This window comes from Pocillopora verrucosa, chromosome 3 (genome assembly GCF_036669915.1).
Source record: "Pocillopora verrucosa isolate sample1 chromosome 3, ASM3666991v2, whole genome shotgun sequence".
Classification (NCBI taxonomy): Eukaryota; Metazoa; Cnidaria; class Anthozoa; order Scleractinia; family Pocilloporidae; genus Pocillopora; species Pocillopora verrucosa.
In genome coordinates this window covers 14,332,629-14,350,156 of record NC_089314.1, presented here as the reverse complement: position 1 = coordinate 14,350,156, position 17,528 = coordinate 14,332,629, and the positions used below count along the sequence as shown (strand labels likewise).

General features: G+C 36.3%; 2 protein-coding genes across 2 annotated transcripts in view; one reads left to right on the top strand and one right to left on the bottom strand.

Annotated features, from left to right (window-relative positions):
* Positions 1–907: 907 nt before the first annotated feature.
* On the bottom strand, positions 908–16,097 carry LOC131773310 (dihydropyrimidinase-like). The gene is made up of 19 exons (XM_059089305.2): positions 15,992–16,097; positions 12,551–12,645; positions 11,778–11,851; positions 11,199–11,309; positions 10,349–10,426; positions 9,750–9,836; positions 9,220–9,281; positions 8,436–8,516; positions 7,992–8,105; positions 7,428–7,590; positions 7,139–7,208; positions 6,463–6,563; positions 5,983–6,023; positions 5,512–5,595; positions 4,936–5,022; positions 4,575–4,667; positions 4,300–4,386; positions 3,711–3,882; positions 908–2,289 (listed from the first exon to the last, which is right to left on the bottom strand). The coding sequence occupies exons 1-19, from the start codon at positions 16,004–16,006 to the stop codon at positions 2,201–2,203; spliced, it is 1,704 nt and encodes a 567-aa protein (XP_058945288.2). The 5' UTR covers positions 16,007–16,097; the 3' UTR covers positions 908–2,200.
* An 899-nt stretch (positions 16,098–16,996) lies between these two features.
* LOC131773304 (uncharacterized) overlaps positions 16,997–17,528 on the top strand; it is a 5,001-nt gene continuing 4,469 nt past the window's right edge. The window contains exon 1 of the mRNA XM_059089297.2: positions 16,997–17,069. The gene's annotated coding sequence lies outside the window, so the exon portion shown is untranslated. The remainder of the gene's footprint in view (positions 17,070–17,528) is intronic.

The following is a 17,528-nucleotide window of genomic DNA, read 5'->3' as shown; positions in this document are numbered from 1 at the left end:
TCCACATTCAAGTCCACATTCATGAAAGGAAAATCGTTTCCTTCATAGAGAGCTCTTGGTAGAGAGATTAATCACATGATGTCTATTTCCATAATTTTGGTGCATGCAGCATGATTGAAACTTTTATGAAGCTCAAGTGGCCGCCCGGTTAACAAAGGGTTTCCTGTATCGCATCACAGAACTCGTCAATTTGCCCAGTTCTAGACAGAAAAATTCTCTCTTCTCGTTTTCAAATCGATACGGTTTTTCCTCTCATTCAGATCACTCGGTGGCAGCAACTGCCTCACTCAAGCAGTTGGCGGTTCCGGTGTTTCACAAGCATGCGCAAAACAATGCGTATCGAGGAAACTTAGTGGAACCTATCCAGTGTTGACTGTGTTGACGTTTTTTTTTTGATGGAGGAAGTAATCACGATCTCAGTCAATCAGGTAAACGATCATTTTATCTTTTTTTTTTTTTTTTGGGCATTAAATCGAGCATCCATTTAATGCTTCATTCGTTCAATCACTCTATCATTGGTTTAATTTTGCTTCTTCTCTACAGAATTCTTGAAGGCTCCACAGTGCGTGAGAAACGATTGGAGATTTTAGCATTTAGACTTCAAGACTTAGTATAAGCTTCTGGTGATCCTTCGACCAGCCATAAAACAGCATGTGTGATGCTATGAAAACACTTTTTCTAAACTTTCTTCTAAATTTTTTTTAAACTAAATACCAACAATGATTCAACCCGGGATTACATAAAGAGGCCCCCAAGCTACCGTAAACCATGTTCCAGTGAGGTTTTTTGAGTTGCGCATTACCCATTGCAAAATATTGCGATGGTATTTTCTGCGTTGTTTCCCGCTTAACACACCTTACAAAGGTTGTAACAATTTTCATGCAAAGAATTTTTAACTAAACACAAATTTGAAAAATTCACATGAATTAATTTTATTTAAAGACTTAGACACGTTGTTAAGTGTAGAATGTCCTAAGAAACAGAAAACTCCAAGTATTCTAATGTCACTGGCAATGTGAAGATACTCTTTTTACAAAATGTGAGGTACTGCCTCTACAATAAGGTTACTCCCGCAAACGATCCAGAAAACTCAACCCTATGAGGTTTATCCGGGAAGCCAGGTTTTACGCCCCGAACTTTCCTGACAGTCTTCGGGTACCCACTTCTACTCGTGGCGAGACGAACTGAGACGGCCTATGCTCGAATCCAGACCTCTAAAGCCGGAATCTAGCGCTTCCCACTAAGCCACCCGGTTTCTCTCAAGACTAACAAAAGAAACTGACTACAAATTCATATATATGCATTACCCAATGATTTCTGTTTCTGTTTCTTGAGTTCCTTAACTGGCTCGATTTCTAAAAGTTTTTACCACGAGGCCTACAACCCCTGATGCTCCCACAATTCTTTATAATAAGAGAACACGCTCTATGTTTACGAAGAGGCAAAAGTAACCACGACTTCTTCCGATCTGAGAAGCAAATTGTGCAGAAAAAAATTCTTTCGGTATTTTTTTAACAAAGTTACCAACAAAACATAAATTACTCTGAAATGTCTCCAATATTAGGTCACACCCTGTTGTTAAAAGGCGATTTACAGAAGACAACCAACAGATTAAAAATTAAGTTTTGACCCGTTTGGCCACAAAAGCAAATCCGTAATAACGAGTTAGACTGGTTTACGACAACTGCGTTACCCTCCTCTAGGTATTCGGTTAACATGTTAAGAAAAAAGGGTGCGCCAGACAGTCCATTGAGCTGATGTTAATAACAGTTTAGTTTGACTTTACTGACCGTCGATGTATAAGAGCGACTTCCTATCGAGTGTCGCAAAGGCGAAGTAGTTTACAATGAGCAATCAAAAGGTATATATCATCATGTACTAATCAGAAGAAGTCGGCGCTACCTCGAGCGCGTGAAATCTGGCTGACAAGAGGTGTTTGAAGTTTCCAAACCAATCAAAGGTTAAAGTTCAGTAAACTGAGCTAATCCAGATAAAACTCAAAAGTTAGCTGAAGACTGCTCAACTCTCTAAATAAGACCAAAAACTTATATATACTTCTCAACAGTGTTTCACCAAAGCCATGAATATGCACCAACTTCAGCAATACTAGTTATTTGGTGAACTCGTTATAGATGTGATTTCCCTTGGAAATGTTGTTATATGGTAAATTGCTTTCGAAGAAGTCGAGTACGGAGCCTTTTCAGCTCAGTGACAGCGAGGAACCACCACCAGGCGGCTTACAGACACGAGTGGAAGATCTCCCAGGCACATTATCATCATCTTGTTTACCTAATGATAGAAACGACCCACAAAAACTGTCAAAACACAATGGACAAGTCAACTTCAGTTAACAGGCAAGCATCGGAAGGGGCGTTTACCCTAAAAAGTTGCGCATGTCCCGGGCTCCGGAAGTCATTTTTATCGGAACCATATCCGCTAACGATTGTTTAAGATTCCTACTTCGCATTGTTCAATACCTCAGAGGATAATTTGGACATTAAAATAAAAGCAGGTAGTTCAACAAACATTGAGACCTCGAAAACTTTTAGATTAAGACACAAGATCAAGTCCCAGTTTCACAATTATTCCTTACACAATAGAGCGATGACATAAAATAAAGACGCAATCAAACTTTTTTCAATAGCAACTATTAAACCCACAGGGTTGCTTTCGATGTTAGTCATGTGTAAAGAAGACGGCATACATTTCCCCTCAACGAAAGAATAGTTGCAAACTTTAGACCCTCCATACTCCAGTTCACTACATAAAATTATGAGCCAATCCAGAATATTTACATTACAGACAAAAGCTTCAGACGGAGCGTTGATGAAACGTGTTGATTGACACTTTCTGCTCGATGGGGTGCAAGGTTTTCAATCTAAAATTTTCCCTCGCACACGCGTTGTCCGCCACTGGCACAGTGGTTTGAGCGGGGGTCTTGAAAGAGGACGCTTTTGATACAATTGATGTGGAGTTTTCTTTTTCATTCTCTTTTGCTTTCTTATTTGTTTCTCTTTTTTAATACTGTCGAACTGTACCATTATTAAGCATTCTTTGATATTCGCAACATTCAAAAAATAAGAAAATATTCATAACGACGGGAAATATTGTGTTATAACAGCAGTCAACACGCTGCATATCTCAGAAATAACGATGACTTTTGAAGAAAATTAAATTGGCGGAGGAACTTTAAACGAAGTGAAAACAGGTCTCTCTTTCCTTGTTTCTTTTTTTCTTAACAATTTGATTTCGCTCAAACTCCAATTTTTTTTTCTGTTAACAAAATCTACAATCCGTTTTTAATTGTGAACAATTGGTGGGAACTTATGGCGATAGAGAAATCTGAAAATTTGAAGTTCTCAAAAAAGGTACTCGAGAAAGGTAGTCAAAGCACGCAAGGAGAAAAAACCCTACGGTGTTACGAAGGGAAAATGGCAGACAACACGCGCATGCAAGGCCTAATTTACGTTCTTTATTATATTTCCCAGTACCCATACCCGTAATTTCCAAAAACTAATTTTTTCATGATTATCCAACACCCAATTACAGCGAAATGATATTGAAAGCAAGCAACTTTTACGAAGATAAATCAAGAGGTTTCACGGGACAACGTCCTTCGTTTGATCAGCAAGTTCCGGTAAGGAGACATTTGGAGACGACCAACATAAAGCCACACGCTTGTGCCCCGAGAGCCCTTCGTTTTCACTCACCAGAGAGCTCGAAGCCAGACTTGTGAAGGTCTCTCGCGGCACCACTTTTCTTCTGCTCCTGTTGCTTCTGTTTGCGTTGCGACGGGGAAACAACAGGTATGGGCTCCGCAAAGGGTATCTCTATAACGGGCCCATTGTACGCTTCTCGTTCAACTTTGACCAGTTTACGAGTCTGAAATGAGAGATTAATATTCATATCAGCCTCTTCGTTTACACCTTCAAGAGACAGATTTCGCTCCAAGCAAAAGTTAAGTAATCGTAAGACACCAGAGACTGCCGAGCTAAAAGGAGAAACTGAAGAAAACCTTCCACATAATATCATACAAAACGAACAAATAGCACAGAGTCAATCAAATGCTACAAGGAATTTGATGCGACAAATAATAATCTTGCTAGGAGGAGATCTAACTGGGATTCGCTCGAAAGCATTTTTACAACTAGGTTCCTCACCGACTCCTCATTTACTCGAATTACAGTATTTTTCCTGCAACCAAAACATTCAAAAGATGTTTATCCTTCATAACCATTAACCCCATCCATCCCCTACGATAATAAATACTTTCTTTTCAGAACTATCGACAATACTCACCACATCTCTTTTCAAGATCCGGCCATACATATACGAGGGGTAGGGTGGGGTGGGGATGAACCGTCCCGATCCACGAACTACGTTGAGCTGGAAAGAAATAAATAAAGTTAACAACCACATGCACGAAAAAAGAATACGAGCGTTCGCACCAGTAAACGCGGGAAGCACGCGGATGGAATGATAGATAACAGAGATAACGAATGAAGAAAAGGAAAAAAAAAAGAGAAAGAACAGTTTATTTTCTTACAAATGAGTAAACATGTCAAAATGCTAACCTCTCCATGTTCATAAACCACTTTTCCTTGACAGATGGTGACTTCTGTTACACCGTGACATTTCATTCCTTCAAAGATGTTGAAATCTACCGCCTGTCAGTTAAAGTAAAGTAAAACGTGCATTTCATTCATTTTTCAAATATTTCTCTATTTCCCAATTAATTTTGAACAAAACGAGAGGAAGAACAAGTCCTATTGATGGCAATCACTGACTTAGACAATTCTAGACTTCTTTGTCGAAGGAACACCTTCCTGTGGAAATTAAGATCTACCATGATGTGAAGGCTGACAAAGGCAAGTTTAACAAAACTATTTCTATCTCATAGGACTTAATGAATTTAAGACTTGTAGTATCACTAACTTGATGATGAGTTTTAGCAGATATAACTCGCGTGGCCTCAGGGTCCCACACAACGACATCTGCATCAGACCCTACAGCAATACGGCCCTTGTGGAAATAAACGTTCACACAGTGAGACGCGATAATTATACAATCATTGTAAACTTTCAGTCTGTAATGGCACATGCAAAAAGACTACTAGCAAGCACATGTACTGTAAAAAGTAGCTTTTCGACGTAACCTCCTGCGCGCAAATTTCCTGTCTACAACTGGAAAATAAAGTAAATCGAACTAAGAGCGATGTAGCTCAGTGACAATGAGTCTGACTAATGTCCCATGCTGCACCGAGCAGCTGCTCCACAGATCCACAATCCCACACACAACTGCCTGTTGCGGACGTTCAGTTAACTAACGGGACGAAAAGAAAACGAGGCGCAGTTACAGGGCATAGCGAAACAAGAGGGGTGGTCGGGGACGGATAGCGCCCGGACTCACACCTCCCTCCTTTTCTTCGCTCTACGCCAAGATGGCTCTCCGATTACCAATTGAGCACCCGGAATAGGCTGATGAACAGCACATAAAGGGTAATTCGTTGACCTTTTTTGGATAGATGTTGAATACCCTGGCGGCTGTTGTGCTGGTTACTGCAACAAACCGACATGGGTCCATTTTTCCCGATGCCTGTAAGGAGAGGAAGATTAAAATAAGTGTGATTCACATTATACTACAATTTTTTTTTTCAACTTAACGAGATATCTTTTTCTTGATTGGACAATGCCCCAAACATAAGTAACTTATCGAGTGCAATACGGGATTTCCAGATTTGCACTCGCTCGGACACTTCTCAGAATCAGAGCTTTGAAGATCAATAACAGTTGTTAACTTAAATGCCACGAAAAAAATCCATCCTGTTTGTGTCACAATTGTCGAAAATGATGTTCCAGCGTGTTGAAAAGTGATTCCAGTAGTTAACACCAAGAGGATTTACATAACTCTGTAGAGTTAACGCAGGAGCATTATTTTGTCAAGTGCTGAACAAAATATGGTGGGTGTGCCCCACATACTCACCACTCCTTTCTCCCAAATTACTGACATTCTGTCTTCCACTCCTGTTTCAAGGAAGGACAATGAAAATATAAAACAATTTTAAACTTTAGATTGATACATTGATGATACATATGAACAAATGAGAAAAAAAAAACGAGAAAACCAAAGCAACTTCCTCAATATACCAGTTTACTTCATCAGTAACATACAAACACTTTGGCATTCACATAGGCTGAGAGCACATCAATCAATCCATAAATAATCAAGAGAGTTGAAATTACATGAATATTTCCAAAAAGTTACGAAGTGATCCATCATACAATTGGGACCAATTCATAAGTTTGAAATTCAGACTATAATTTTCCCTGGCATTTGAAATCATTTGATAAGCTACACTAATAACATTGGCTTCACATTTCACAATTGCAGTTGCATGTAATGATGTATCACACGATCACATCAATTCATTTTCGAGTGCAGTAACTATGTTTTCATTTTTACCATTAACTCCATTTGGAATCTTTCGGAAATCATTTTTTCCAAGAGCTTTCTGATTTGCACTAAAGGTACAGTTGTCTGTTCCGGTCAACTGAAGGTCATCACTGTGACAATAAACAGAAACATAACTATAAAAAGCACAAATAAAAAGGGTATATAGTTGTTAAGTGGAGGATGTATATTCAAACTTTTAAACCTTATTTCCTGAGATATGATTGTCAATTCTCCTCTCTATCCGCTACTCATTTCTTTGTAAATAAGTCACAAGAATTTGGTGTTAGATCAAGATTTTCACTAACTTTGCTGGATAATGCATGGAAATTATAAGGAGAAGTAACATGTTCATCACATCTGGGGATTATGGGGTCAAATTGTCACATAGATACCAAATCCACCGTGATGGCAAATGGTAGCTATCAATTATCTTGTGTGGACTCTGAATGGGTTGAAATCTCTCAAACCTTTGGCACTCAAAAGTGACTGAGTAGTATCTTCCCCATCCATTATCAAAACATAATTCAGCAAACAAGTACATGCAATGACAAAATATAACTTAACACCTGGGAAATGTCACACCTTAACATAACCTGCCAATAATCAACCCAGATGTCTCTTTCTTTACCCAAGCTTACATGGCAAACATGTGTGTAAGGAGCACAACAAAAAAATTGAAACTTACTTTGCAAGAAGATCCATGAGGTAACCAGGCGTGGTTGGGTCTGGTCTCAAAGGAGGCCCCATCACATAACCTGAAATAAAAAATTATGTATGCTATCTCAAAAATACCAAAAGACCTGAAAAAGGAGCAGCCCTTAAAATGATTTTCAGAATGAACAGTTGGCCAAAATAAATAAAAAAACCCTTGCAACAAGTGATAACTTGAAGACTACATATACACAATGAGTATCTTAAGACAAAGCTGAGATTTTACATTTAGCTCATGGGAGTGGAATGATTTATTTATGTACCTGCTGCGTGTCTCCAGCACTTGTGGTAATAATTTGATCCATCAGTTCCTAAACTTGCAGCAATTGGTTCCCCTACAACAACACAGCCTCTTCGCCGAGCATCACAAATAGCATCAGCTGAACTCTTGCTCATGACATGAACAATGTACAGGGGGCAGTTTAGCTGTAGCAGAAAGTTGAAGAAAAATACAACACACTGTGTGAAAATCATTCACCAGCTCACAATTGTCAAGGTGAATATTTTAGTTGCCATTATCCATTGTCAATTTATAACACTTTTAAGCAAAGAAATGATCTTTGAAAGTGGACTGCAATTTTAGCAATTACAGAAAAGCCTGAAAAAAATCTAGGCTTTGACAGGATTCACTCCTGTGCCTCACAGACACTAGTTGAGCACTACTACTAACTGAGCAACAAGAACAAAGCCATATGTTGAGAGAAAGGAAAATTTTAGAGGGTTCTTCTTCTCTTTCAAACTTGTAATGAATAAATATTTTATGACAAATTGTTGTGATACTGTTGCAAAATACAAAATTGCATCAAGGAATTTATTTACCAACTCACCTGATTGGCTATGGTGATGGCTCGCAGACAAGCCTCTGTTTCTACTTCTTCTGTGCGACACAGTTCATGTCCCTCCGGACCAGTGATTCCCTGGGCAAGCACCTTCTTCGCATTCTGCAAGAGATCGGGATAACAGCTTACCTTCAAAGATTCCATCAATGAATGTCTGAAATTATGGATTGTTTCCCAAAATTAAATGAAAACAAACTGCCTTTTCAGAATACACATGTATATCTTGATGGCATCAAATAAACAGTTTTGTTAAGACTAAAGCATACTACACTGGAGACACAGCATCAAGCATAGTGAGGTTTCTTGGCAGACCTTTAATAAAATATGTTTCCTAAAATGCTCCAAAATCAAAATCAAAAATCAAAATCCCCAAATTTTCTTTTACTGTGTAACCAAGATGTACTGTGTCAATTACATGTACAAATAAATCACCTCAGCAATGAGAGTTCCATTCTCAGCATGAACTTGTGCAATGGCTCCAATGTCTTTGCATTTGCTGTAACAGTGATACATCTGTACCGGTGAAAAAGCACAAACATGAGAAACATACAATTTCATTATCTCTGTTCACTTTTCTTAATAATAGGAAAAGGATATTTTAACTCCAATCTCAGATCATAGGGAAAACAAAGATGTAAGTTTGTGTTTTGTAAAAAGTACATGTATGTGAGATAAGGTTGCACCTTAAAAATTTAGAGATTTTGTCACCTACAGAATTCTTCGAAACAAATGCTTTAAATTTATGTGTGCATTATCGCTACTTAGTTCCAAAAGTTTGTATGACCTTTTCTGCAACATAGAAAAGAACTGTTGTCATGTGAAAGATCCAAAGAAATATTGTAGAAACGCCCTATTTTTCATTTTCCCCATTTCTTAAAAGAAAAAAGGGAACAGTAAAGTAGGCCTTAGAAGACATTAATTAAAATTTCCAAGATTTGTTGGCTTTCAAACTTGTTTATTCATAACTACATGTAATTCCATGATCTTATCAAAGACTTGTTTTGATATTATGTTTTCATGACTAAAAATGGAGGGGTTAGTTTCGAGATATCAGGAAAGTAATCATTAATTAAAGGTATTTTGTACTTGTTTTAAATCAACTTCCACTTCCATCAATCATCATTTAAAGCTCTGACATTAAAAAAACAAACATTATAAAACCTTGAAATCACATGCACCTCAACCTCATTATATGTAGAAGCTCCAACACACTTACCTCCTCATCAGTAAGCATCATAACATCTTTATAAGCCATGAAGGTCTTGAAGGAATTTATACCTTAAAAAATAAGAGAACAAGGAAAAGTTCAGTGAAATATAAATAAAAGACAAATTCATAAGGGTAAAAAAAAAAAAACAAATTCATGTACATGTAAAGTATTCTGTCAATGTAGTTCACATTTCACTTCTTGACCAGAGAGACAAATATTCATATTGATGAAAGGGTTGTCATGAAGAATTGTGGTAAAGTCAATGCAGGAGAGTATTGAAAAGTTACTAGAGAACTGTCTCTGAATCAAATGAAAAAAAGTTCTGGCAAAATTTAGCACAAAAATTCTACAGTGTGGCCAGAGAATGCCACACTTATACTTGGATGAGAAAACATTATGCACTTCTGTGTTTCATATTCCAAGGAATTTTGAGTTTTATCAAGACAAAGTTCCCTGCCTACAACCTCCCTCAATTCTTTTAATATGTCTGCTCAAAAGTGTCTAAGAACTGCAGTTGGATTTTACACGCTAATTACCTTTTTCTTTGACTAGAGTTTCCATCTCATCTCCAACATCATCATTCCACCAAGTCACAGCAACATGGAAGGCATAATCACAACATACTGGGACAAGAAATTTTAGATATTGTGACATCTACAAACCATTTTTATCAACTGATGCAACAAATGCTTGTTGAATTAGGAGGGGTGTGCTTGTAAAATATGAATTAAGTAAAATAATCAAACAAGTATGAGATTTCCCCTAATTTTGTGTTGTTTTTGTTCTACTCACAGCTAGTAGCTGTGAGTAGAACAAAAACAACACAAGCAAAACCATTTCAGTGTTATTACGACCAGCAGGAAAAGATACACTTATGGATTTCTTTTTTAAATGCTAAGCCTTAAAAATGGAAAAACTGGAAGTTTGGATCATTCAGTGTGACAATTTTGTTACTCCCCTTTCAGTTAATAATTATTTTTTAAGTCAGTTTTCACTATTTCAGTGGTGTGATATCATAGCATATTTTGCATATTCCAATACCCTAATATGGTGAAGTGGCAAAATAGAGGAATAATAAAAGTTCTTATGCTTGAAACCCATCCTTACAAAAGTGACAAACAGTGTTAAAAGTTACCTTTTTCATCTGCCCATTTTCTCCACACCTCATAGGCCTCTAGCAGTGATTCTCCTTTCTTGGGAATGACAAAGTCAACTATATTTTTTTATAAATAAAAGAGCAGAAGCATTGACATACTGTGCATAAATTGATAGGATCAATATCAGTATCTGAGCAACTCCACACCTACCCCTCTCCTAACCAAATATCAACCCTACATTATATCAGTTGACTGGTGTTGGATTTGGGGAGGGGTAGGTGCATAGTTTCCCAGATACTGACATTGGTCCTATTGATACAAACAAAAGTGCATTAAGTTTCCTCTGTAACATATCTAAGATAGAAACCTACATTTAAGAATGCTTCATTTCTTGAAGCAGGTTTAAAATCATTGTTTTTGATAAGCCCAAAATTGTAGCCATGTTACATGTACAAGTATCTGTCAGAACATTGCATTCTCCTCTAAGCAATGTTTTCTGACCAAGAGAAGAGAATTTATTATAACCATTCCTTTCATTTATCATCACAAATTAATCATTTTATCATCAAAAGTAGCAACAATGTTTTGGCCAAAAACTGATATGTGCAAGTTGCAGGTAGGTGTACAGTGTACATCAGTTTCAATTTTTTCCATTTAGTGTAATTCTTCCATTTTTGTAGGATTTCCTTGTTTTTCTTAAATAATTTTCAGAATGGTATTAAAAAAAACTTTATTTCAAGCTTTTACATGTAAATGTAAAAACAATTTGTATCTACATTTTGTAAATGAGTGTATGTTTGGAGTGAAATAGAAAAGTTGAATTTGCCACTGTCCCAACTGCTTTCATTGGTTAACATACTGTAGGTAAAATTACAGCAGTTTACTCACTTATCATGGTGGTGCCACCAGCCAATGCTGCTCTTGTTCCAGTGTAAAAGTCATCAACAGCAACAGTACCCATGAATGGAAGCTGCATATGGGTGTGAGTGTCAATTCCACCTGACAAGAAAAGATGAGCAACAGCATGAAACAGAAGAAAAGGAAATGACTAAAACAAACATTGCTACATATAAGACACCACACTCTTACTTTCCCTTTCTCAACACAGGAATATGAAATGGTAATAAAGAGAACCACCTTTTAAAAATGCTTCTTCACATGAATATGTGGAAAATAACAATGGTGCATCAAAAATGGGATAACACAAGTCAAACTAGGTTTAAATTATTTCAGACTGGAATTTATTTAAAACTTCAATAAGTACACTGTCATCTCAAATGTGTTTGTTGTTTCTGCACAACTTATACACCTGTACAACTTCCAGGCCACCAACAACCTCAAAGGAATTGTCCACCAATAATTATAGCCAAGCTGGCAGAACCTTACCAAAAAAAGTGAACATATACTGGTACACATTTCTTGATAGAAATAATTATCAACACTGATTTCAAATAAATGTGTAATTACCTGGCATAACAAGTTTCTTCTGGGCATCAATGACTCGTGCACCACCAGGAACAACAAGATTCTTGCCTACTTCCCTGAAAAGAAAATACATTATATGTCAGTACAAGTCACTTCATAAGTTAGAAGGAAGGAAACAGGGGATAAAAGGAAGATGAAATGTGTTGTGTACAGGAGACAGGAGACAGGAGACAGGAGACAGAACTGTATGACTGAAAGCCATATAGATATACATGTACAGAGGACCATATTCACTAAATTAATTATACCCATTCTCCCTCACACAGTGTCCTATAGTTATAGTACCTCATACAAGAGAAAAATTTTTATAAGCTCTGCCCACAAAAAAAAGAGCATTGCAGGCAATATAAGTTAAACCTTGGTAGAAAATAGCATTGTCTGAAACAGTTCAGTAAACTCCTTTTCCTGTGAAAACAATGGTTTGCAGTTCTAAATTGCAGTAGTTCCCTTCTATTCCATGTTAATCTTGAACTCTGATAATGAGGAGGCAACACTGTTCAGACAAGTACACCAAGCCTATTTTTCCCACCAAAGCAAGACAATGAATGAATAAGCATGTTTTTACTTGCTATTAATGACAATTCCTTCGCTTACAGAGACACAAATATCTTAACTAAAGCTATCATAATAGCATTTAATTGAGTAAATACTGTTAAACATATCTGATCACTCCTGAAAACAGTTAGCAAACTTGTATTTTTTTAAATTTCTGTAAAAGTAAGAGAAAGGTACTCATGAGGCAGTTGACTACTCACTTGATCACTCCACTCTCAATGAAGACATCAGCTTCAATCATGTCATCATCATTAACAACAATCCCACCCTTGATAAGAATGCGGTCTTTCTGTGCCTTAAAAAAAAAGCACAAAATTATGATCAAAATTATTCCACATGATGAAATAACATTATCACTTTGGTGTAACGTGTTACATTAAACCCACAGATTGACAGACATCTACTCTAACTTTAACACTAAAAAGTAAGTAAGCACAAATAAATATATGAATCAATAGGATAATTACACCGTCACATGTCCTATGAAAAGTAACTCCATTTCCCTTAACCCTCAGACCCCTAAGATTGACTAGCATCTACTTTCTCCATTCAACATAACTCCTAAATCACATATTTAGGTCATGAGAATAAAGGAAATGTACACCAACTAGAGAAGCTCTCAATTGTTCAACTAATTGTCCTTATCAGCACCTTAGAAATGTATACAGAACAGTATGAAAAACATGCATACTGATTTTAGAGTGTTAAGATTTAAAATCCCATCCACTTTTAAGGTCTCATTTCTAAATGTAATTCTCCCTCCCAACTATCATACATTCCTCTATAAATATGTTGCGAGAATCTTGTGTTCTATCTGTATAACACACACAACAGCTGATCAACACAACTGTCTACTCTTGACAAATGTTTGGTGGATGGAGTATTTCAATCAAGAGGAGTCACATGTTTAAAATTACCTTTGGGAATTTAACAGTTAAAAACTTGTTTACTCTAAGATAACTAAGCTTTATCATTACAGTATAGTGCAAAAGTAAAGCAAACACCTGTCAAAAAAACTTGACGAAATTCCTAGCTTTTCCACAAATTCTTGACCAAAACACATACAAATACATACAAATACATGTCTCTTGGTTGCAATTGCTATTCATCCCAATTTACTTTTGCTGCTGTAAACTGATTGAACACTGAATCGGATATGATGGTTTAGGCTTGATTAACATCAGGAAACTGAAGTTGATGTGCAAAATATCTGGATTCGTCTGAGAGATAATTTCAGCTAGGTACATGTATCATGGTCAGAATTACTGTAAGATGCTTAAGACAATTTACCCGATTTTTGTTGTCATCCACAGATTGCGCCCAGAATCCAACATGATGACTTTTTGGTGTTTAGTTCTTTAGTCTACTGTGTTTAGTCTCAAACATTAAGTGTCCCTGTTGTGGTGACTGAAAAAGGTTGGAAATACGTTTAAAAAAATTTTGTGTTGCTTACATGAACAGTAAACAAACTTGATCATTCGCAGAAGGCTATTGTCAGTTTGAAGCAAAATTTTGAACACTAATGATCGAAGAGACACTTTCGGCCACAAATTTTCCCTTCATGGTGAAAATTCAACAAAAAAGCATCCTTTGTTCAAATGAAATGTCACTTAACAGGCCTTGAACTTTTGATCAAATTTTCATTCAAACTTTCAACAAAAGATCACTAGAACAAAAAACAAAATTCGCCAAATTCCATTTGCATTACTTTTGCACAATACTGTATACTCTTAGATTGTAATATCAATCTGAGAAGCTTCTGGACCAATTTTAGTAACAACTAAACATACAAAATTAACACATAAAACTTATTTACAGCATTAAGTTCTCTCCAGGCCAAAATTATCTTTTTAAAACTGAAAACATATATGAACACTCTATTATTTTCAGCAATGACCAAACAATTAGCTATAATGTAGACATAGTATATAAACTCTGTTAAAAAAATTTTTACAGCTGTGCCATAATAAAACAGGTCCCTACAGCATTGTATTCTCAAAAAAAGTGTCCTGTAGCCTGCAGTTATTTTAATTTGATAGTTGAGCTTTACATAGAGGAAAGGTAAAAATCAACCAGGAGGTTGCACATCAAAATTAATGGTATAAGGGGTTTGTCAATTAAGGTTTTTTAACAAGCTAGGAAAAAGATATGAGTAAAAAGAAGTTTTGCATTCCTTCCTATGAGTAAAAACATCTCTCAGTAATAAAAAATTATATTTCCAGGTAATAGAGTATTTCTTAACATAGCTTAAATCTCAACTTTTGATGTAATTTTTAAAAAAAAGACTTCCTAATGATATCTTGATCATTATCACACAGATTAAATGCATAACCATTTACAAATGTACAGTACAAATGTAATGACACAAAAAGTTAATTTGAGCTTAAAATGAAACAGCAGGTGTATTGCAAGAGCTTCCTGCCTCTTTTTTTTGTTTACAATTCAATGCACATTAGAAGGAAGAATGGTACCTTTGAAAAAACAGTTTACATTTTTTGCCACCATGATCTGCTTCACTTTTTCTTATTTCTTATTAGGCACAAATTAATATCTGAATATGATCAAATTTTTCTCAGTCAAGGTGTTACAAAAATCTCCATGAAAGTGCATCAAGAAAATTTGGTGTTTTATTGAGTAAACACCACTGAGATGATACATTTGCCAATTTTCATCTCCTATTTCTTAGATAATATATTGATCTTGTGTGGAGAAGTTACATTTAATACCTCTGGGAATAGAGGGTTTAGTTGCCAGATGACATGCCAAGTAATTGTACAAATGATAAAAGGACTGCCTGCATTTCATTGAATCCCAAGATCTAATTCATCAACTGTTAATCGAGTTTACAACATGTCAAGGACATTAACGTGTCATGGAATATTCATCAGAGAAACCTGCAAAAGAAGCTTTAACCCGCTGTGCAAGAGGGCTTTGCCTGTATAAAAAGAAAGTTCCAAATATCTTAATTTAAAAAGAATGAGCCAAATCAAAACGCACCGACGGGTAGGAAATTTAACAGATAACCATGAATTACCATCCTCGCTTAAATCAGGAACGCTTCGATAAAAGCTCTCTTTATCTGAATTGAACAATACACATGCAACTTTTAATAATTCATAGCAGAGAGCGTCTGGACTTCAAAGTCGAAGTCGTATTTGCCTAAAACAACCATCCAAATCGAAGTAAAAGACCTCTATCCGCATAACATATTTGCAGATCTACATGTTTAAGACGTAGCCATAGCACTTCTCAGATTTCTCAGAAATCGTACAGATAAAAATTTATAAAAGTCCCACTTGACATGTGGATGTTGATATTTACAAAAGCCTCATTCAAAGTTATTGACAGACACAGACAAGCTATTTTTATCTAATCAGTGTACGAAATCGTAGACTAAAAATCAATTTGCGGTATCTCGATTTCCCAAGCAAGAGCTAACAATTTTGCAATATCGGTTTAATTCCAGAATTCATTCGCAAACGGGATAAAACTTAGCGCCATATTTTCCACAAATCGATCCAAAAAAACCTTCGATTACAGGCCTGTAACTCTGATTAACCCGATTGTTTCCCGTGCGATTCCGCCAGTACCGTAGCTATGTTATATTTAACACCACAAACCTCAAACAAAAGTGAACTTACCATTGCAGAAGCCATTTTTTTAGCAGTTTCAGAGTATTATAGACGTTAGGGAAGTGTAACTGTCACCTTAAAACTGGCGGTGAAACACGGGACTACGAGACTTTCAATGACCCCGTGGGATTGTGGGGTGGTGCGGTGGGGTTTGGAGAGACTTCTACCCGTCACACAACACGCTTGACGTTATGCATCCACTCTTAGTGAAAACGATTGACTGTTTGAAAGGGTTCTTCTAAAACGATAGAATTCTTACTTGATATGCCAAGTATGTTCGATGAAATGCATATTCGAATCTACAGTATGCAAGGCAAAAAAATTTAGAAAATTAACCTAGCCTGTAACTCACTGTAAGGCACGTTTTATGCTGAACATCGCGCAGCATGAATATCTCGTAGTTCTTCATTTCACTAATCTAAATTTTAATTCTTTTATCCTTTTTTGCGGTTTGATTGGATTGAATTCGACCTGCAAACTTGAGTTCCTACAATATAAAAGAATACTGAAAGAATAAAACTCCCCTCAACATTTGGTCCCGCCAGGCACAGGAAAATATCCTCGTAAATTACAATTCGCTTTGCTCAACCAAACTATCCTTTGTAGAACTCTAAAAGTTAGAAAATTCAACGATGTTACATTATTTCCTGATTTATGTTTTTTTCCTGAGAAGAATAAAATGTAAGTCATTTTTTAATTGAAAAACTTGTTCCTGTACAAATCCTAAAATCTGAGATGCTACATAGTAACAAGACTTGCAGAGGTAACCAGGCAAATCCCATAGAAATTAATTTGAATAATTTAGATCACTCAGATGTAAAATCGAATGAGAAAAGCACAATAAAGACAATTTTTGATAAACGTTTTACAGGTTGGACTAAAAAAACTAGCCTCTGACGATCTTTGACTGATCAGGTCCTCACGTTGTAGTAAGGCGAAGAATCACGCATGGACCACGCACGAAAGTCACGTAATGATCGCGTGCACAAAGAAAGCACACTGTTTTAAGCTCATTACCTTCATTATCGGCCATTAGAGAACTATGTGTACTGTCCGTCGGTTTCTCACGAGATAATCCGCAATTCAGGTAAGATCTATTTTATTTTAATATTTATGTGAAGATTTAGTAGAGAAATTTTACACACATCAGGTTTGGAGTGTCTCTTCTCGTTTTTTGTTTGACTGCAGTTTAAGTGCCGGTAATCGAAAAAAAAAGAAAAAAAAGAATCAGCAGACACACGGAGAAATTGGTTTGCGAGACAGAATTCATTGTTCGCTACTTACTCGGAAAGATTATAGTTAAGCTGCCATGAATCTTCCATCTTTTTACGAAAAGCATTGTTTATCATCTACAATTGGTAGATTATTTAGAATCTTAGTGAACTTAGATTTTAAGGACGTAAAATACACAAATTATCCGCACGTCCTTTAGAACTGACGTTGGACGTGATCTACGCATTATGATTAAAAGTGCATTGCTAAGATCATGCCACTTCGATCAGCAGAACTATGATGTTACGAAACTTTTCATTCGATTTCATTCTCA

Bases quoted from the DNA above. Each gene is read 5' to 3' on its own strand.
- LOC131773310 (XM_059089305.2), bottom strand. The intron at 7,591-7,991 runs GTGAGTTGGTAA...TTTCTGCTACAG, and splicing joins CCATCACCATAGCCAATCAG to CTAAACTGCCCCCTGTACAT. The intron at 3,883-4,299 runs GTGAGTATTGTC...CTCTCATTTCAG, and splicing joins GGATCTTGAAAAGAGATGTG to ACTCGTAAACTGGTCAAAGT.